The sequence below is a fragment of the Melampsora larici-populina genome (assembly GCF_000204055.1).
Source record: "Melampsora larici-populina 98AG31 unplaced genomic scaffold MELLAscaffold_82, whole genome shotgun sequence".
NCBI lineage: Eukaryota > Fungi > Basidiomycota > Pucciniomycetes > Pucciniales > Melampsoraceae > Melampsora > Melampsora laricis-populina.
The window spans coordinates 221,936-243,631 of NW_006768846.1; the positions used below are offsets into that span (position 1 = coordinate 221,936).

Below are 21,696 nucleotides of genomic sequence, written 5' to 3' on the forward strand. Positions count from 1 at the left end.
CCATGAACTCGCAGTACCCGTGAGGTATGATAGCGCGAATACGACCTTAGTACGGTCGGTGGGGAATAGATGAGGGTGTGCCAACATATACAGTTGGACTTGGCTGGCAAAGACTTCAGCTGGGCCACCTCGATTGCCATCAAACTTGTCGGGCGTGGCGACCTTAGGCCCTTTGGGATTTGGGGTCGTCTCGTGTTGTGGCACTGTAGGAGGTGCTGCATTCCCCGCATTAGTGAAGGTATGCGAAGTAGTGTTACGAGAAGACTCGATAGCGGCTAATCGCTCTTCCGCCTGTCTACTGCGGGCTTCGGCTTGTTCTCGAAGGCGACGTTCTCCGGCTAATGAATTCTGGAGTTCAGTTAACTGACGCTGGATTTCCTCCATCTCATCGACCGTAAGTTCAGTGACAGGTGGTGCTTGGTTGGTGTCGACAAAGGATTCCTCACGATCACTATCCGGATCGTCGTCGTCGAGCAAGGGAGATCTGTATGAGGGAGACGTGATCGATAGAGTTCTGCGGAGGTAGTTCGGTGTTAATCTTCAGTGGTGCGTTCAATATCAAGTATAAAGTTTCAGTTCAATGATTTTCTAAATATGATCTAATCTATCCTTCTTGTTGTTTCTAATCTTATTCGAGTTCAATTTCAATTCTTAAAGTTTCTGATTCTAGTTCTTCTGATCTGTTGATGCCCGCTTGTTGTAGATACGACAATATGTTAAGGCCTCGGTGTGGGGTTCTCGGCGGGGATCAAGGTTGGGTGTCTAATAAGCTATGCAGATTGTCGTATGAAGAAGAAAGAGAAAAGACAACTGTGGTTTGTACAACATAGTCTAATCTCGTGTCTGTGACATCTACTACCCGGTATTTCACTAACAGTTACATGTCTCTTGAGGATCGTAACACAGTCTTTGGCATAGGGCCACAAGCACCAAAGAGGTATGCAAAATTTGGCAAAGATAAAACATTGGAAGTTTCCAATTAAAGGGGTGACTTTTTCTGTTCAAAGTTCAGCTTTTGACCTATGATTGAGAGAATCTTGACTTTCAGTGGGTTGATTTGCAGGGACATGAGCAGCGTTCATGAACTCACTCATTTCCTTTGTTGGCTACCTGAGCTCTACATGTGCAATCTGTTGCTTTACATCTAGTTATCTTCTTTTGCAAAGGTCAGAAAGCGCTTGTTATTCCAAATCAATATGGGTCATCTTGCTTTAAAATAAACTGTTCCAGGAAAATGGTGGTTTCACCATGCCAGGCCTTGGAGATCAATAATTGAGGGTCATCAGAGGGTATGATGATCCAGATTATGACAGTTGTTCAACCTTTAACTTGAGAAATATCCACAAGCGAAGTTGACGAATATCAAGCTTGCTCAATTCCAGTCAGTTGAGCTTTTGTGCCATCTAGCAATTTGTCACTTCCAAATTCTCCAGACTTGCTTATTGCCGTGCTTCGACTATGCATGACGGTTGGAAGGACCTGTTTCCTTTTCTGGAAATTAATTCTGTACTTCACAATGATCCCAGCCTTGTGGGGTAATTCTGGTCAAGTGGGTGTTCATTGGATCCTTTCCATCAAGACTTCAAATCATGATTTTTGGGCAGCGGTGGGTCACTTAGCTCCAGCATACACTAGAAGTAAACCTTCACTTGATGGTCAGAGAAGTGGATCAATCCATAATTGATTTGAATCTTTTCAAACGCAAGTTGATTGTCAGGCGTGATGGACGACTTTTGGTATATACTTCAGGAATTCTACCCCAATCAAAGTGACTGACTCCAAAATGGCGCTTATCCGGTTAATCAAAAAGCCGGTTCACCATATCAATAGTACTGTGTCCGGTTCATAAATTACTGTTATCATCAACTCACCAATCTTCATTCGATCACAAACTCATCTCATCATGCTACGTTGTCCTACAATCTGGCGACAACAAACCAAACTCGGTTTCGATTTGAGGATAGGCACCAGTTTGCCTGTCCTAACAAATTACACATTCTTCTCTCGATCACTCTCCAAGAAGCCTCGCAAGTCTGATCATCAAAGCAAGGTGTTTGAATCAGCCGATCATGCTGTAGCAGATCTTGTTGGAGACTCTATGCTTCTTTCAGGAGGTTTGTTCACTTCATGATACTTCTCACTCGATTTTCAAAATATTGATCGATCATCTGTTTTATTGGGTTTTTAGGTTTTGGACTCTGTGGCACACCTGATACATTAATCCAAGCTCTAGCCAAGCGTCCAGAAGTCAAAAATCTCACAGCCGTTTCTAACAATGCTGGTGTTGATCATTACGGTCTTGGAACTTTACTTCATTCGGGTCAGATCAGCAAAATGATTAGCTCTTATATCGGTGCGAACAAGCATGTGCGTGAGCATTCCAACCAACAGCACTTTGATCAAATCCATCAACCTGTCATCTAAAAGGCTTTAACGAATCTGATGGTCATGATTATTCGAGAAGCTAGTTTGAAAACCTTTACCTTACTGGAAAAATATCATTAGAACTCAACCCACAAGGTACTCTCGCAGAGAGATGTCGAGCGGGAAGCGCTGGTATACCCGCATTTTATACCCCTACCGGTGGGTTCATGATTTTACAGTCGATCTGGTACGAGGAACGAGATAACTGAAACCGGATGGCTTCGTGCGCAAGCATAGGATTTGGAACACCCGTACAAACTGGTATGATACCCATCAAATACAACCCTCAGGACCCCTCAAAGGTATATCTAGACCCTACATAGCAATCTCGGGAAATCTTGTCGGTCTAGAATTCAGCCGTGCTGACATACCAACCACCTTTCCACTCGACTAGGTTGAGATCCCAGGGAAGCCTAGGGAGGTACGAAGGTTTGATGGTCGTGATTACTTACTTGAAGAAGCCATCAAAGCAGATTACGCATTTGTACACGTTTGGAAAGCCGATAAGTTAGGAAACTGTGTCTTTCGATATGCTGCCCAAAACTTTAGTGGTGTGATGGCACGAAACGCAAAGTTGACGATTGTCGAAGCTGAGCATATTGTTGAGCCTGGTGAAATTGATCCAGGACAAGTGCATCTGCCCGGAATCTTGTAAGCCTTCTTTCTTATCGACTCTCTGTAGCACTCTATTAGATCCCATTACCCCCTCAGAAGAAGGTTGACTCGGGATATTTGTAGTGTTGATCGAATCGTACCAGCCACAGCTGAAAAAAGAGTGGAGAAAGTGGTGTTAAGATCGGAACCAGAGCCAATGACTAACAGTTCACCATCTAAGGAAACCAACCAAAATTCTTCACAACAAAAACGAGAATTGATTGTTCGCCGCGCCGCGAAAGAACTCAAAGATGGGATGTATGTCAACTTGGGTATCGGAATGCCTATGCTTGCTCCAGCCTTTTTACCACCTGGTACACATGTACATATCCATAGTGAGAATGGGATAATAGGTTAGTTCTCAGTCGAATTACTTTTGCGTTGTGCTGATGGCATCTGATGCGATTCATTGGTTTCTTTGAATCAGGCATGGGACCTTATCCAACTCCTGAACAAGTTGATCCAGACATCGTCAACGCTGGAAAAGAGACGGTGACCTTACTACCAGGAGCGTCTACATTTGACTCGGCAGAATCCTTTGCGATGATCCGAGGAGGACACGTGGATGTATCGATCCTAGGAGCTATGCAAGTCTCGAGCTCAGGAGATCTAGCTAACTTTATGATCCCTGGTAAAAGTGTGAAAGGAATGGGAGGAGCCATGGATTTGGTTTCAAACCCAGATGCTACAAAGGTAGTGATTGTCATGGATCATTGTGATAAATATGGTAAGAGTAAGATTTTAGAGAAATGTGATTTGCCTTTGACGGGTACACGTTGTGTGAGCCAGATCATCACAGATTTGGTCAGTCCACTTTCCATACCAGTTTTTTTTACATCTAGATGGTTCAGTGTCTGACTCTCTGGCAATCCACCTTCCAAACAAACCTCTTATGTCAACCTTGTTTGTTCATCACAGGCTGTCTTTGACATTGATCGAGCGGCTGGTCAGATGTGGTTAAGTGAACTTCAACCGGGCGTGAGCTTAGAAGAAGTTAGAGAAAAGACTTCTGCTCCATTTGAGTTAGGTAGTGGATTGAAATGAAGTGAATTGTGTGTGCAGTTGTTATGACTTGTTTGTAAATGTACCCATCAGTTTTTTTGTATTAGGCTTAACAGAGTTGTTTACAAGCAGTATCATTCCCTCTTGCTTAAGTTGCCTTGCAATCGTACTATCAATGTAAGACAATCACCCTTGGCTCTGAAGGAGAAGAGAATACCACGGTAGCTGAAAAGGTATTCTCACTGACACATCTACAATGGGGATTAGCTTGAAATATTGCCAAAATCCATGCTGATGTAGGCGCATGTGTATCTCTCATGGAATCTGTTAACTTGCTGACCATTCTCCACCAACCTCGGGCAAAGAAAGAATTGATCCAACTAGATTTGTTACAGACATTACTTATTACTCATAACCTGAACTCCATGATTGACAACAAGGAAAGTACATGCCGATGGTAAGACTAAAAGTAGACATCATGATGATCCAAAAGTATGACCTTCATTTACCTTATCACCAAGATTGATGGTGATAGAAAATGATGATAATAAGAATCACAATGATAATGCGAAGAAAAAGAAAACTTGAAATCAAACAGATCCTTCTACAATTCCTTTCCTATTTACTATCTCTTCTATTCACAAACAAACAAACAAAACATAAACAAACAAAACACAAATTTCACACAAAGTGATGAAAAGTCAAAAGGACTGAAACCTTCCAGTGAAAGCCAAAAGATGAAAAGCCATAAAAATCATTCATTTGATTTCAATACCAATGTTCTACCCATTGGAACGGTCTTAAACCTAGATTGATCTTGATGATCATCACCTAAAACCAATGAAATAGCCTTTTGAAGATCTTTCAAAGGAGAATCATAAGTTTCATCCGACATCATCCAAGTACCCCAATGAACTCCAATGGCCAACTTAGCTTGAAGTTCCAACATGATCTTAACCGATCCAATCGGATCGGTATGTTGTGAAGATAAATGCCATAAAGGTTCATAAGATCCAATCGGAATCGCTGCTAAATCAAACGGTCCATATAATTCTCCAATCTGATTAAACAGATTCGAACAATATCCTGTATCTCCTACATGAAAGAATTTACTATGATCTCCTAGAACTGCAAACGAATTCCATAAAGATTGATTGGTATCTAGTGGTGTACGAGCTGACCAATGCATGGTTGGACATGCAACTATCCTCATCGGTTCATCGGTTCATCAAATACAGTCAGTTTCTTCAAAACCTTTGATTTGTCGAATTGAAGATCTCAAGACTTACCGACTGTAACCTTTCGACCTGATGAACCAGGAATCTCAACCTGGGTCTTATCCCACCAATTCATCTCTCGAAAATTCGTCACTCCTTGTTGACGAAACCAAGATCCTAAACCTAAAGGGATGATCCAAAGGACAGAATTGGCTAGGTATTGAACCGCTTTCTAAGGTCCGCCGTCATCCAAACCATGATGATCTCAATCACCGGACGAATGCAGTATAGATGGAAAAAGAAGATCCTAGATTACATACGATGTCAAGGTGCTAGAAACCGAACGAAGATTGATGAGAAATCGTGATCATCTAGAAAATGTGGAAATCAAACAAAGCTTTTCAAAACCACATACATCATAGTGCGAATGGCTGACAAGAACCACATCGATCCTTAATAAATCCTTCAACTCGCATGGTGGTGATCGGAGACGAGAAGGGGCCATGAAAGATTCCATAGTTCGAATACTAAAGGTAGGATCTGTTAAGATGCATAAACCTTCGAGTTGAACATAACAGGTACTAAGGATCGTAGGCGATCGACGAAATCAAGGTGAGGAGATGAAGTTTTGTTTTAAAAGTGTTTGATGATCATTCAAGATTCACATACCTTTGTCCGATCCAGGTAAAGGAGAATTGATCAGAGACTCTGATCGGTTGATCTTGACGAAGACTTTGAGATGGAGAAGAAGAGCTAGAAGATTGATCGGATGATGGTTTGGTGGATGAACCGATCTCATTAGATAATCGATCCCAACTCTTACCTAACAAATCATCTGTTGTTTCATGATGATGAGATGAATCAAGGTGAGATGTAAAAGGTTTAGAAAAAAACAAATGTTGCCAATTTGGAGTTTCTTGTGGTAAGGTTTGGGATAAAGTATTCGAAGCATTCGAACCGGTTGGAATCCCATGATTAAAAAAGAATGGACTTCGACCCGTTAAAGGTTTATAAATTAAATGCCAAAATGCCCTATAGACCAGAGAATTACCAAGGATTGAAGATGTTGATCTTTAGAATTCGAGTTGGAATCTGATGTTTTTTTTGGTGGAGATTTGATAAGCTTTTCAAACACTGACCATTCCCAAGCTCCTTGTTCTCTCCATTCTTCAAATGGGTTTTGAAATCTACCACCGATTTGAAGACTAGCATAACGAGTCTTGACGATTTCTTCTAATTGATCTTTATGGGATTGTCTATTATCATCTTCATTAATTTGATGTTTAGTTTGATTAGATTTCAAACGGTTTAAATCAATTTCAAATCTTCTTTTTCGATTCTTAATTTCACGTTTTCGATGAAATTCACAATGAGCTTAATGGAATTGTAGATAGGAAGAAATCAAAAACAAAACAGTTCAGTTTTTGGATGATAGAATAGTAATCAAGATAGAAATGACTTACCATAATAGATCAAAGGTCCTACTGTGACCACAGTCAGGATAGAACAGATTGTAGTCTTTAAGGCTGAGATTGAAGTGTTGATCGAGATTTGTTTTGGTGAGATAAGTGTTGATGACTTGGAAAGGAGATTTGTAAAGAAAATGCTCAACTTGATTGACTCCATCGATCCATGTTTTGCTGAAGAGTTGATTTGATTGATGTGGGTCGAATGGATCGTAAGGTACTCGATGGTGAAGTCGAAATTGGTTGTCTGCTTTGAATTATGAATCTCCAATTGATACAGTCACATGAGTACTCGGCCCTTAAAACATGTTCCTGCCATGAATCAAACGGTTGCCTCTTTAATTCACCATCTCATTCTCACCACACAAACTCAATTCTCATCGATCTTCACCCTTATCCACCATGTACTCTCTTTGGTTCAGGTTGATCCATGCAAAGAATGCTTGCAACTTGCAAATCAACAACACAATAGGATAAACTAGCAGAATGCAATAGTTTTCTATAGTGAGAAGATCCTATGTGATAAGTAAAGTGATCTACAAACTACATAGAAGATGATCAGAGCACACCAGCTGGCAAGATCACGATTCACGCTCGCAAGGAACTTGAACTGTGAACAGAGTTGAAACTTGAAACTGCCTTTGAGGGTTTCTTGAGCCATTGTGGAGACCTGTTACATAGATGACATGTTAGAAATGAAAGGAAAAGTGCCTTTTCTACAGTTTTGGAAATACAGAAAAGTACATTTTATTTGATTTCTTTATTTCGATAAATAGACTGTATAGTCATAGTGATAGTGATTCATTTCTTCTCAACTTCACTTCATCAAGACTCATTCATTCAAGAGACTCTCAAATGGCTTATTATCCTCAGCGACCTCGACCTAATCTAACACCATTACCACCTCAACTGAGAGAACCTAATTCACCAATCCAACCTCAATCTCCATCTCAATCTAGGTATCCTACTACTAGACCTTCACTTCCACCTGTTCCTTTATCTTATTTAAATCAAACTGCAAATGGTATGTAAGATTATCATTCTTGATTGATTTTTGATTTGGTTCATCAAGAATACTAATCTAAACAAAACAGAACAACGAACTTATCGAAATGGATCTCTTACAAACCAACTGGATCATTCATCTGCTCTGACTGCTTCTAATCTACATCATCATCAATCCGATCTTTCTTCTTCTCAACCTAAACCTCAATTACATCATTCTCATAGTAATCGATCAACTCATTCACAACCCATCTCATTCCCTTCTCCTAATCTCAATCCAATTCAATCTCAAGTTCCTTTATCTCCTCTATCTCCTTCATCTAGACCTAAACTACTCACTAATCTATCCAACCCAAACCCAACTCCTCCTTACTCTCCCATCACTCGTCAACAAAGTCCTTCCAGTCGAAAGATCTCAATCCCAGTCGTCGATCTAGAACTGCTTACTCAACAATACGATGATTATTTTCATGTTCATGATCCTTTCAATCAAATCAAATGGTCTGGAAAAGTTTTGAAATTCATTGAAAAGTCTCAATCTGAACCTAAACCATTACCTGAGAATTCAAATGCTACAGCCACTCGGATCTCTGATCCTCTATTAGTTAAATATACTGATATAGCACTCAAGACAATCTTAAAGCATGCATCAGCTAGTCAACCTTTACCAGAAGCACTCTATCTTCGTGCTGATTTAGCTTCGACGGGTTCATTTCCTTCTTATAAATCTAAAGATTTGAAAATGGCCTTTAGAGATTTTGAAGCGGCTGCTAATTTGGGTTATAAACTAGCTTGGTTTCGAATCGGTCGTGAATATGAAGCTTTTGAAGATTGGGATCGTGCTGTAGGTGCTTATGAACATGGGATGAGTCTAGGTGATTGTGCTAGTATTTATGTGAGTTGATCATTATCTATTTCTGAAGACCACCATCTCAAAACTAATCTACTTTTTTCTTGAAACCATCCTTAGCGATTGGGAATGTCATACTTCTTAGGACAACTTCAACTTCCAGCTGATGTCGTCAAAGCTGTGGCTCATTTGAAATCGGCTGCAGACTTGGCAGATGAAGACACTCCTCAACCTGCTTACATTTATGGAATGTTACTGTACGAAAGCTTTTTCTTTTATTTTTGAAGAAGTGCTTTGTTGTTAATGGTTTGGTTTGATTTGGTTTACAGGGCTGGTGACTTTGAATCCTTACCACAAATCTCTAGTGATGTATTGAAACCAAACCCAATCGAAGCTAGACAGCTCATTGAGAAAGCAGCTTTTTTAGGATTTGCTGCTGCTCAATACAAGATGGGATGGTTATATGAGTATTCGCAATTAAGTTGTCCTTTTGATCCTTTGTTATCGGTGGAATATTATACTTCGGCTTCTAAGCAGGTCAGTAGTTTCTATATCTGAATTTTGAATAACAATCGCATGCAGAAAAGGTTTTAACATCGTCTCTTCTTGTGCTACTGTTGAATTACAGGGAGAGATCGAAGCCGATATGGCACTCTCTAAATGGTTCCTCTGTGGAGCTGAAGGTTATTTTTCTCCCAACGAATCCTTAGCCGTCACCTTTGCAGACAAAGCAGCTCGAAGGAATTTACCATCAGCCATGTTTGCTTTGGGATATTATCATGAGATTGGAATTGGAGGAAGACCAGATTTAGATCTAGCCAAGAAATGGTATGAAAAAGCATATCAAGATGGTAATAATCTAGATGCTAAGAACCGATTAGAATGTTTAGAAACTGGAGGAGCAAGACTTTCGAGAAACGAACATGAGAATAATATCGATTTGAAATTAGTTAGAAAACATACACTTGCAGCCCAACGAAGTGGATTTAAACCTTTACCACCATCTAAGAACGAAACGATGAAACAAGTTGAAGAAGTCAAAAGGGTAGCTGAGATGGGAGTTAGGAGACCTGGAGCTTTGTCTCCTGATCAATCTCGTCAATTCGCTTCTCGTAGTCCTTCACCATTACATTTAGAAGATCAAACTCGAAAGATTTCACCACCTCCTTCATTTAATAATCATCAACCAGGACCAGCATCCCAACAATTTCAAGGACGTGGAAGACAACCCTCTAGAGTTCAACTTACAGATGAGGGACCTATGTCACCACCTCGTACAATCACTACCACTACTCAACCTGTGACTACTCCTTCACGTCCTACTAACACCACCACTTTTAATTCGTTTGCTGATATGGGAATCCAAACTGCAAAAGCAAAGAAGACTGAAGATTGTTTGATTATGTAGAAGATTGGATCGATCGATACAAGAGTCATGTTTCTTTTCTTTACTCTCTCTCTCTCTCTCTCTTTTCCTCTCTTTTCCTCGCTTTTTCTTTTTTGACATCTACTTTGATTTTGATGAGTATCATCATTTTTACTTTTCTTTACTTAATTCTCATAAAGTCTTTTTTCACGTTTTTTTTGTGTATCGATCTCTTTTTTTTATAAAGTATGCAAATCGTTTTGTTAGTTTTTTTTTGCTTTCCTTTTGATTAACAAATTCAGAAATCATCTTTAGTTTGTTACTCGACGGCTTTTTCTTTTTCTTTCTTTCTTTCTTTTTGGTTTTTTAAAACTTATGTAGCTCATTTCTTTTTGGTCGGTGTTTTCTCATTTGATTGTAACTCTTCTCTTTTTTTATATGTATGTGTGTGTTGTGTCAGTTGTTTGGTTTGGCAGAAAAAAACGGTAGAAAAAAAGATTTGTGGTAGGGTTTTTATTTTATGAATGAATTATTTACAAGATAGCAAAAGCAAAAGCAAAAAAAAAATGAAATTATTTTGAACATGATTTGAAGTTGTACCAGAAAGAAAAGAAAGGAAGTCATGAAAAAATGAAGTTGGTTTGTTTGTAAAATGTGTTTTTTCTTTCTTCTTTTTTGTAGTGGGTTTCTTTTTTTTAGTTTTTCTTTTTTTTATATTTTTATTGATTGATTTCTTAGTGCATATATAAATTTTATCTTGTTAAATAATTTGAGCTCAAAGTTTTTTTTTCTTTTTTTTTGGTAAGAAGTTTGAATTGTAAATGAATTGAATTGAAAGGTTTTGAAGGGTTGTCTTTTGTTTAGAAAACAAAACAATACTCAGGACTCCAAGAGTCGTGTTGATGGTGGTGACTCGTGAGAGGAGATAAGGTTAATCCAATTGAATTTTATGCAACAAAAGAATGATGTACCCATACACGGTGATCCATGATGCATGATAATCATGAGCTTTTGCCCTATTATATCTAAACTAAGCAAGCTCACTTCAAATTTATCTATTTATGTAAATCTTATATATTTCTTGAAGGGCGCTATTTGTGATTTTACTTGAATCAAGAGATGTTTTAGCCCTTGATCAAGGTTTGTTCATGGTGCTCCAAGTTGATATTATGAACTAGAATACGACGAAATCAAGGGAAAATCAAGAACATATCTAACTACGAATTTAAAGGATTTCCCAAAAGAATTGTATGGTGGAAAGAAAGCTGAAGATGCTTTAATTAGAAGGATCAAGGGATCTGAGCATATAAGCAGGCATCAAGTGACTTGCAGAAAGATGTTGCTTAATATGGGAATGAGTTGTAGTATGGGATTACATATGTATGTAGAGTGTATGTGTGAATGTATTAACGCATGAAAAGTACGCCGAGAGCCGGTTTGGTGAAGAAGGAAATTGGATGAATGCTATTCTAACTTCATGATCGAGCAAAACTGAATCTAATAAAAGAAAAGAAAAGAAAAGAAAAGAAAAGTAATCAAGAAATCAAGAAATCAAGAAAATGAGTCATCAAACTAGAACTTCAACTTCAACTTCAACTCAATCTCAATCACCATCATCAACTTCATTAGATTATTCTCAACCTCAATTAGATTTCATTTTAAACAATTTAACTTCTCATTCTCATTCTCAATACGATCATCATCATCAAAACATTATCATTTCTAATCAACAACAACAACAACAACAACAACTAAACTCTAATCTATTTCTTCAAGATCTTAATCATCACATCTTACCTCATCATTCATTTCCAACTTCAGATCATAATCAATCAACTTCAACACAACAACAACAACAACAACAAAACCCTTCAAAACAACTTCAATCACTCATACCACAATACCTTCAATCGGATGATTATCTCAGAACTCACTTTCAATCAAATCATCACTCTTCTCAGAACAATCCAATCATCAACTCTTCTATACCATCTCAATCAAATCTACATTCTCATCCTATCTCAGAAAGCAAGCTAGAGGTGGATGCTATCAAAAAAGCACTTTCAGTTCTCTCTCCTGATACTCAACAAAACTTACTTTCTGTTCTCTTGGCTACTCAATCTTCTCAATCTAATCATCAACCTCAAAGAAATGATTCTATTAAACCTTCCAATCAACCCACCGCCACCACATTACTTCAAGATCACCTTTTTCAACCCGATCGGCCTTTCAATCTACCTGCACCTTCCGATCACGAATCTCAATCTTCTCCTGCTGATGAATGGAACTTGCCACATCGATCCTCACGTCTACTTCAACATGATCACTCTCAACCTACAAGTCCGGTCCTGTCTGATATGCAAACGAGCTCATTCCATTTACCTAGAGACTCTAATGTGGTGAGTCTTCTCTCTTCTTAGCTCAAGATCTTATCACTCTTGACTCACCAATGTTGACTTTGCCCTTTTGCCATCTTTCAGATCACACCACGTGTGTCACCCAGCTTGACACCTCTCTCTACATATTCAACTAGCTCACACCAAAGTAACTATCTCTCCGATGCAACCTCGATATGTTCTCAGGCTTCCTTTCCTTCTTCCTCTGCGCCTGTCGAGTTATTCTCACCTCTCACTAGTCCTGCTCTCAGGCCAGAAGGTTATCCGTGTACGACCTCTAATAGATCTTCATCAAATCCTACAAACGTTCATCTCAACATGCCTACATTGATCAACCAGGCTGCTGCCTTGGGACTCTCTAGCCACCAATCTTTTCCAAGTGCAGATCAGATCCTTTCAATGACTTCTCGCGCTGACAGGCATGATGGATTTGTCATGGGAGCCCCGCCTCGTCCATCTAATCAACAGCCGACGTCTTACTCTCAACAAATTCATAACCAAGGAACTATTCCTTCGAACCATCATGTTCATCAAGCCTTGTCCGATTCGACTTATACCTCTCCTTATCTAACGGCCGATACTACTGCCATTGGTAATATCACAAGTAGTCCTGTCATCCATGCTACTACGAGCTCAACAAGATCAGTCTCTGGAAAGCAAAGGGCTCCACGCACCCTCAAAAGTCGACCTACTCCTCATCCGCAGAACAAACCGAAATCAATGTCAACTGATGAAGGGCCTAATCGATCCAAACGAGCCAAGAGCGTTACCTCTGGTTCGGTAGCTAGTAGTCCAGTGATCAATCCGAAGCACTCCATGAGCTTAACCAATACACCGCTATGTTTCGGATCTAATTTCAATGGCTTTCCAATGGGTTCTAATAATCTTCTAGGAGACTCGCCTAGTCCAGTTGATCTGATGGCCACCAATGAGATAGAAAGCACTTCGATCCCACCTACGAATGCTACAAAGCCTGGAACAGCTCTTCCTCCAGCTACGATGTCTGGAATGTTGAGTTTATCAAATAATACGAATAAACGTCTTCGACCGCTCACACCAGCTGGGATCATGAATCTTGGACACAACACGACCACTTCAACGAATCAGAAGAGAGGATCTAATGAGTCTTCTAAGATGGACTTGGATCCCACGAGATCAAGTGTTCAAACCACTGAGAGGATGGATACTGATCTTGGATCACTTTCTCAACACACTATGATCTCTTCACCAATCCAAACTAGGTTCGATCAATATCCAACACAGGCTACGACAAATGGGAATGGGCCGATTGACTATACCAAATCGTTTAATATGTTGGATGTACCTAGTGGTTAGTCTTCTGTTTCTGCTAAAATATATAATCTGACTAACGATGTGATTCTCAGCAGTACATCCGGTAGAAAACAGTAATTTACCCAGCGGTTCAAATGATCCAAGATCTCAGGCAGGACTTCCAAATGGTACGACTACGACAACAAAACTCAATAAAGATGTAGATGAGCATAAGAAGAAAAATCAAACAGGAGGACTAAAGAGAGCCTCTTCAAGTTCAACCACAAACTTATCACTCTTACCACCCGAGAATCGTCGAAGTTCACATAAGATAGCCGAGCAAAGACGACGAGATAGTTTAAAGATGTGTTTTGAGGATTTAAGACAGATCTTACCACCGATTCATTGGTCAGAAGATGAAGATCAAGTACGTAGACCAGGAGAAGGGAATGTAGGAGGACAAAGAAACCAAACTAGTTTTGATCCTAATCATCCCAATAAAGGGATCAGTAAGGTAGCCTTATTGAGAAGATCTAATGAATATATTTTAACACTTCATCAAAGATTGAATCGAAGAGATGAGATGATTAAGATGATGATGGAACGGATTCGAAAGATTGGAGAAGGAGAAAGTGGTGGTGCTAGTGGTGGTACGACGACGACGTTTGGATTGATTGAAGAAGGATTAAGATTGATCGAATTGGAAAAGATTGAAGATGAAGAAAGAAGAAGGAAAGTGATGGAAATGAATTGTGGCGAAGAGATGATGGCTCATCATCAGGCTCATGATCAGGATGATGAACAACAACAAGAAGAAGAAGGAAAAGAAAAGAAAGATTTAGATGGTTTGATGATCAATAAGAAGGAACAGGTTAATGGGAATCAAAAGAATGGAAATCGTCAAAAGAAGAATGAGCTTGGAAAACCGATGAAGAAGAAACCTAATAGTAAAACTTTGAATGATGAAATTGTCCTTTAAACAAAACCGTTTCTTGATCATGATGTCTTTTTGGGATTGATGAGATTTTTTTTGGGATGATCTATTTTATGATATGTGTAGATGAATCCGAAAAAATAGGTTTAATGATTTTTTTTTCACTTTTTTTGGGTAGATGATTTTTTTCTTCTTCTTGATGATTGTTTGTGTAAGGTTAGTATGTAGAGAAATGTATTGATTTTTTTTGGGAGTGTTTGTTGTTTTTTTCAAAACATTTGATGAATCATTATGAATCATCATGAATCTTATTATTTTTATAGATACCTAAACTTTAGGGTTGTATGAAGTATGATAGATAAACCTATTTTTAAATAACATTAAACTAAATCAAATTACAAAATCTAAATCTCTTTTCTTTCTCTTTTTTTTTCTACTTTATGATTTTGGTTTTTCTTTTTGGATGAGTGGGGATTATTTCTGGTTATGGGTCTGTGTAGGGGGGTTTGTGTTTTTTTTTCGAGGAAATTGTAGCTTTTTTGTATTTGTTTTGGTGGATCATGGTCATTACTATAGTGGCTCTCAAACCTGCCCCAGTTAAAAAAAACCCGGTTGCCCCAGTTGATTTTTACACTGGGTCAACCGGGTACATGTAAATAAAAAACCTTTGTCCAGATTTCAGATGTGCAAGCAGCATACAACAACCAGCCAGATGCCTCCCAAACCCAAAGCCGCAACTTCTCAATCGCCCCACAATTCTTCCCACATACACCCAAACTTACTGGCCAATTCTACTTCACCCTCGCCGAATACCGTTATATCGCCGAACGCAAGTATCTCCACTCTCACACCAACTTCGGCAAACGGAAGTCCAGGCCTTTCGCCCTCTGTATCGATATCAAGTACCGACTTGATTCGTTTAGGTCATGTTTTGACTACAACTGGCCTTTCTGGTACTTTAACCCCAAGTCAGAATCTGTTGGCCCTCCCAAACTCGACCCCGCCATCACTCCTTACCTTGAATTCACCTTCTCTCAATCTTGGTTCTCAAGAAACATCAGCACCATCCTTAAATACCACGATGGACGAAAGGACCTCGTCTTCAGTTCCTGCCAAACGATCAAGAGGAAGACCAAAGAAATCAGAAACACAATCAAAACTGAAAGAAGCTGAAATTGACCTTGACGATAAGACAAGTCAGGCTTCGTGGTTTGAAAAACAAAGTGACGGCTACTCCGACATGGATATCATCGCTCTGTGGTGTTCTGATGAAGCTAACTTCAACCGTTGGCGAAATCGATTCCCCAGCAAGAGAGCAGTGGCTGGAATCATCGCTGCTCACTTGAAAGAGATGAATCATCGGGAGAGACCGGCAAAGGAAGTTGAAAAGAAGGTATGTAGTTGTGATCTTCTACTTTTTAAACATCAGCTGTTGACATAAAGTAACTTACTGTAGGTGCGAATCATCGAGGAGAAATTCAAGGAGGCACAATCAAAATTTGATTCAACTGGTCAAGGTGTTCTAGACCGCGAAGATTGGGTCATACAGCTGGAAGAAATGAATGCGGTTTCGGTTGATCATGATAGTGAGGGAGGAAAATTGATAACACGTAACATTTATCAAACTGGGAAGATACGGAACCGCAAGGGCAATGATGGCGCCAGTCCTATAGGTATGTACATTATTTCTTCTTCAAAGTTCTTCATCAAACTGATCAAAGTTCATCTTTTAAGAGCAAGCTTTGTCAATATGTCCTTGGTATTGCATCCTGGAACCAGTAATGCTCACGCGACCCAACGTAGTACCAGAATCGACTCGCGATTCCTTAGGGAATAGTTCTTTCAGTGATCTAGCCTCGGATTTGAACGTGAATCGTGGTAGGAACTTCGATATTGGTGATGAAAGTTTGAAAGATGAAGAATTAGAAGAATTAGATAATGACAGCTTGGCAGAAGGCCATCAAGATGGCCAAGCGTCACAGTCCTCTCAAAGATCATCCAAAAGTAAGTGTGTTTAATTCGTATTTTCAGATCTTGAATTGACCTATTTTCACTTTAATAGAAGCACGAATGGATTCTAAGAACTCAATCAAGAATAGCCCCCGCGACCATTTGGGGTTACAAACCCTCATGGGTGAATTCTTACCGTCCAAAACCGAAAGAGCCCGCATTGCCCAACGCGAAAATAAAAAGGATGAAAGTCAGCTTAAGTTAAACGGCCAGATTGCAAATGCTATTACTCAAATGTCTGCGAACCGTAAGGATGATCTTCAACTCAAACGCGAACAACTTAGAGCGGAACTGGCTACAAAATTGATGGACCAAGGTATGAACTTCGATGAGGCCTTCCAAAAATCACTTTTGATGTATCCAGATCGAACAGGACCAATCGAAGGAAACTCACTAGATCATGATTTGGAGGACTCAGAATAAGGATTGTCTGACTAACCCATATCAAATTAGACTCTTACAAATATCTTATTATCAAATTTCTTCATCTTTGTGGTTAGTTCTTCTTTATGATCAGATTGAACCAAATTTCAAGCGACTATGTCCAATTCTTTTTTCATTACTGTTTTTCTCTCAAAATCCAAAGTATTTAGTGATTAAAAACTTTTATTCACTATTTTCAAATACCTAAAAAATCTTTCTTTAAAAACAATTTGATCTCTTTATGATTTCAAGGCACTATGTCAAATTCTTTTTTCATTACTGTTTTTCTCTCAAAATCCAAAGTATTTAGTGATTAAAAACTTTTATTCACTATTTCTAAATACCCAAAAAATGTTTCTTTAAAAAAAGTTTGATCTCTTTATGGACAGTTTTTATCTTGATGAATAGATAAAAACTTATTTGAGATAACTGAAATAACAAAAGTGCAAGTTTTTTTCATTCCAAAATCTCCCAAAACTTGTGAAATCAGATACATTTTTTTCATCAAAAGGTTGACATAGTGAGCTTCCATTAGATCAAAAACAAACAGAGAGAGCTACAACTAAATAATTTCAAAGGCAGAAAGTTATTAGTGAGGTCATTTGAAAAAAAAAAGAAACAAACGATAAAACCAGTCAATCAAAAGAAAGAGACACAGGTTTGAATTCAAAGTTTATGTCAAATCATTTGAGATAAAATCTTGAAATAGCTGTTCTCGTCTTTGTAATGATAATCGTGAGTTCCCCAAAGATGCTATGCGCTCATCGTCGTTACTAGGTATCGGTTCCCGATGCATTTGCCAGTTGTTGTCTTCAAAGGTTGAGTTGTCGCCTCGAATATGCATGAAGTTGTGAATTACACAGCATGCTGAAAGCCAGGCAGATGCTCGGCTCGCGCTTTTCCTGTTCTTGATGAGGAGGCGAGACTCTTTGACAGATTGAGTTCGACCTTTCAACATTCCGTTAGTGTGTTCTGAAACAATTCGTTCAATACTCAAAGCGTTATTGAACCTTCTATGTGCCCGGTCAAGTTCACCATTCCTTGGACTCTTGAAAGCCGGTACTATTCGTTTGGAGGAACTATAACCCGAGTCAGCGATGATGTACTCGCCCTCACTAAAAAAGTCTTCTATATGCTTAAAAAACTTGATTCATTTGGAATCAGCAGATATTAAAATGTACATATTATAACAAATGACTTACCTCAGTCGATTTCAGGACACGTTGGTCATGCGCTGATCCGCACCACCCATGATGAGCGTAAATAATTCGCTTCCGATGATCACATATGATCAATGAATTGAGTGCATAGAATGACTTTCGACAGTAGTAGTCCTCAGGGTTCTTCTGAGGAGCGTATGTGAGTGGAATCAGGGTTCCATCAATGAAACCAACACAATCTTGGAAGAATGAATTTTGACCAATTTCCGTCTTGATAATCTTTCGTTCTTCAGGTGAAGGCCATTTGATGTATTTCGCTTCAAGTTCTACTAATGCCAAGATACAACGGTTTGTATAGTTGTCCACACTCCCCTCTAAACCATGAATCAGAAACCTCTACTTAAACAAATCAAGATGAAGGAAATATAATCACCAGCCATTGAGAAAAGTTTGGCAATTATCGGACCTTGACCACCATTTCCAGAAAGGCCAAAGTTAGCCAGCGCAACCAAGAGCTGCCATTGAACTAGAGCTTGAGGGTAGTTTGAGTTGTTGTGGAAAACCGGGTTTCCAGAGATCTCGTGTGCAAGAGCCACAAAACTTTCCTTGGACATTCGGGCCTATGGGAGTAGAACAAACATACAAGCATACATTTTTCAGTAATTCAGGACCTGAACCAAGGAAGTGAATGCGACTTACAACAATACCCCATGTCCGATCACCTTCGTTGAACCATTCATCGAAACACTCTTGCTTTTTACTTCGGCGTGAAAGACGTCCAATTCGAGGTACCAAATATCGATTGGTGTGAACACGATGTATACCGTAAGCCAGAATGGCTACCATCGATTCGTCTTCCAAACGTTGACGCTTGCGAGAGGTACGTAAAGTATCGGAAGCCGCCATACTTGATAGGAAAAGTTGAGATGCAAGTATGAGGAGGTCATCGGTGGAGTCAAGCTGATCTAAGATAATAACAGCTGCCATGATTGCCGCGAAGTCGCTAGGAGTTGTGCGTGAGTCGTTGTTATGGTTGGCCAGTGAGGCGACCTGAAGGGCCAAAAAGACCTTCATGTAGGCCAGCGCGTCGCTACGGCGGGTTGACTGTGGCATTTGAAGAGAGGAAAAGGGCGTGAGATGTGGAGTTGGGTCGAGGAAGTGGGTATTTGGGTCTGAAACCTGAACCCTTGACCCAGTAGACCCGGTTACCCTCGGTTACCGCCAAAGAATTAACTGGGGCAACCGGGTTTTTTTTAACTGGGGCAGGTTTGAGAGCCACTTATCACCATGGTTGAAACTTGAAACTTGGGAGATAGAATATGATCAGAGATATGCTGAATATCCGGTCACCGGTTTAAGTACAAGTCTACACTTGATGTTAAGTAGAAGGGCCGAGTGCTGCACTGCTGGTGTACCGATGCTCGGGTTTTATTTAAGCAATGGGACAGAGTTCATAAGTTGAAGATCAAAGCAGAACAAACAAGCGAATGGCAAACTCAAACAGAAACAATCGAATGATTATCAGATAGATCCTTATCAATCAAATCAAATCACATCTAGTCAAGAAATCAATTTCATCATCAAAAGACTAAACTGGTCAAGACCTTCACATCCTACCACTCCACTCAAATTCACACCTTAAAACTCTATCATCACCATCCTCTCATCCTCAACACCTCCTCAACCAAACCACACGAACCTACATCATCAGCAACAACCCCTTCATCCGACATTTCAGCTATATCCAATCTCAAACAATCTTATCAATTAACCTAATATCATGGAGGTTAGTCAACAGAAATCAATTTCTCATGAAATTCACAAAAACTAATCCCATTTTTAAATATCAACGAATTCCAAACCACGAAACCTCAAAACCTCAAAATAGTCAGTAAATCGATTCATATACGGACCCAGTTCAGAAGAAAAAGTAAAAAAATGGCAAACTAAAATTAAATCAGAAGAAAGACAAATCGAAAGAGAAATCAAATCGATTGAAAATGCAGAAAAGAAAGTAAAATTAAATTTAAAATCATTAGCTAAAAATAATGATTTAAAGAATTGTAAACTGTTGGCTAAAGAGATTCTTAGAAGTCAGAAACAGAAAGATAGGTTGTTTACTTCTAAGGCTAGACTTAATTCGATTCGTATGCAACTTCAACATCAACTTGGTTTGTGATTTTCCTTTTCTTCATTCATTCGTCTTTTTTTCCTGATCCTTTTTTTGGGTTTTGGTTTGATGAATTGATCTTTTACTTTTTTTTTGGCGGGGGTGGGGGGTAATAGCTACACTTAAGATTACTGGAACTTTACAGAAATCAACGGAGATTATGAAATTATCTAACTCGTTGATGAAATTACCAGAACTAAATAAAACGATGCAAGAGATGTCAAAAGAAATGATGAAAGTAAGTCACCTTCCCTCACCCCAACAAAAACAAGAACAAAGAAAACCTTGAATTAAACATTTAACCAATCATTTCAAAACCTTTGAATGGTTTTGTTTTTGTTTTAGGCTGGGATTATGTCAGAAATGGTAGAAGATGCTATAGATACATTAGATGAAGATGAAGAAGAATTAGAAGAAGAAGCCGAAATGGAAGTTGAGAATGTATTATTCCAAATCACAGATGGAAAATTAGGACAAATGGGAACCTTGACTGGAGGAAAATTACCAGTTCAGTATTTCTTTCCTTTTTTTATATCATATATCCTTCTTTCCTTTTCCTTTTTTTTTTTCTTTTCTCTTTCTGGTTTGATTTTCCCATTAACTGTTGATTTGTTTTTTTACTTCAATTTTTTTACTTTTCTTTGTTAGACAAAACAGGGAGAAAGTTTACAAGAAGATGATTTAGAAGATATTGAAAAGATGCAAGCACAACTTAATGGTCTTTTACAAAGTTAATCACATACCTAAAAAGAAACATCTTATAGGTTTTCTTTGATGTTTTTTTTTTTCATTTATTCATTTTTGTCATCTTTGTTTTCTATCAATAGGTTTTTTTGTTGTTGTTTTACTATATTTTTGCTTCTCTTGTTTATCAATATCAATATCAATATCAATTTCATTCAAATTTTCATACATGGTTTTCAACCCTTGAGAGATAAGTGAAGGCAGGGGTGGGAAGGATGGATGAGTTGTATGGTTTTTAAGAAGATGGTTTTCCAGGAATCTCTATCTTCTTACAATTTCAACTTGCTAAGGGAAAATCATATTTTGACTTCGAATTACATATCACTTCTGAACCAAGAAAGATATTCAAAACTTGCACATTAAGAAGTAATTTGATGGTATCAAAATTATGGAAATGAGCCCTTGCTTTGCTTGGCTTCTTTTTTCAAAGGGGTATGACAAGAACTAACTGTATGTAAGAGCTCCCAAGATTTATCAACCATGCAGCCATTCCAAGCACAAATGAAAGCTTCAAGATTTACAAGGTATTGAAAGCTCAGTTCAAAAGGCTTTATCTAGAGACTTTGATAGATCATGAGATTAGTTATCTAATTGAATATCTAC

At 38.8% G+C, this 21,696-nt stretch overlaps 5 protein-coding genes across 5 annotated transcripts; 4 read left to right on the forward strand and 1 right to left on the reverse strand.

Annotated features, from left to right (window-relative positions):
• Nucleotides 1–1,938: 1,938 nt before the first annotated feature.
• Nucleotides 1,939–4,229, forward strand: MELLADRAFT_45978 (uncharacterized protein; the record flags this gene model as incomplete). The annotated part of the gene is made up of 8 exons (XM_007417978.1): nucleotides 1,939–2,114; nucleotides 2,189–2,367; nucleotides 2,469–2,583; nucleotides 2,662–2,726; nucleotides 2,819–3,075; nucleotides 3,163–3,431; nucleotides 3,506–3,882; nucleotides 3,997–4,229. The coding sequence occupies 8 exons, from the start codon at nucleotides 2,099–2,101 to the stop codon at nucleotides 4,120–4,122; spliced, it is 1,404 nt and encodes a 467-aa protein (XP_007418040.1).
• A 219-nt stretch (nucleotides 4,230–4,448) lies between these two features.
• On the reverse strand, nucleotides 4,449–7,003 carry MELLADRAFT_45981 (uncharacterized protein; the record flags this gene model as incomplete). Its single annotated transcript, XM_007417979.1, has 8 exons — nucleotides 4,449–5,283; nucleotides 5,370–5,529; nucleotides 5,618–5,629; nucleotides 5,713–5,878; nucleotides 5,967–6,329; nucleotides 6,437–6,671; nucleotides 6,761–6,823; nucleotides 6,910–7,003. The coding sequence occupies 8 exons, from the start codon at nucleotides 6,929–6,931 to the stop codon at nucleotides 4,835–4,837; spliced, it is 1,470 nt and encodes a 489-aa protein (XP_007418041.1).
• Nucleotides 7,004–9,046: 2,043 nt separating this feature from the next.
• MELLADRAFT_73559 (uncharacterized protein) lies at nucleotides 9,047–10,305 on the forward strand (the record flags this gene model as incomplete). The annotated part of the gene is made up of 2 exons (XM_007417991.1): nucleotides 9,047–9,155; nucleotides 9,247–10,305. The coding sequence occupies 2 exons, from the start codon at nucleotides 9,069–9,071 to the stop codon at nucleotides 10,024–10,026; spliced, it is 867 nt and encodes a 288-aa protein (XP_007418053.1).
• Nucleotides 10,306–11,475: 1,170 nt separating this feature from the next.
• On the forward strand, nucleotides 11,476–14,631 carry MELLADRAFT_79647 (uncharacterized protein; the record flags this gene model as incomplete). Its single annotated transcript, XM_007418000.1, has 3 exons — nucleotides 11,476–12,383; nucleotides 12,465–13,710; nucleotides 13,766–14,631. The coding sequence occupies 3 exons, from the start codon at nucleotides 11,544–11,546 to the stop codon at nucleotides 14,629–14,631; spliced, it is 2,952 nt and encodes a 983-aa protein (XP_007418062.1).
• A 5,328-nt stretch (nucleotides 14,632–19,959) lies between these two features.
• Nucleotides 19,960–21,084, forward strand: MELLADRAFT_113366 (uncharacterized protein; the record flags this gene model as incomplete). The annotated part of the gene is made up of 5 exons (XM_007418019.1): nucleotides 19,960–19,965; nucleotides 20,068–20,350; nucleotides 20,466–20,587; nucleotides 20,695–20,856; nucleotides 20,998–21,084. The coding sequence occupies 5 exons, from the start codon at nucleotides 19,960–19,962 to the stop codon at nucleotides 21,082–21,084; spliced, it is 660 nt and encodes a 219-aa protein (XP_007418081.1).
• Nucleotides 21,085–21,696: the final 612 nt, after the last annotated feature.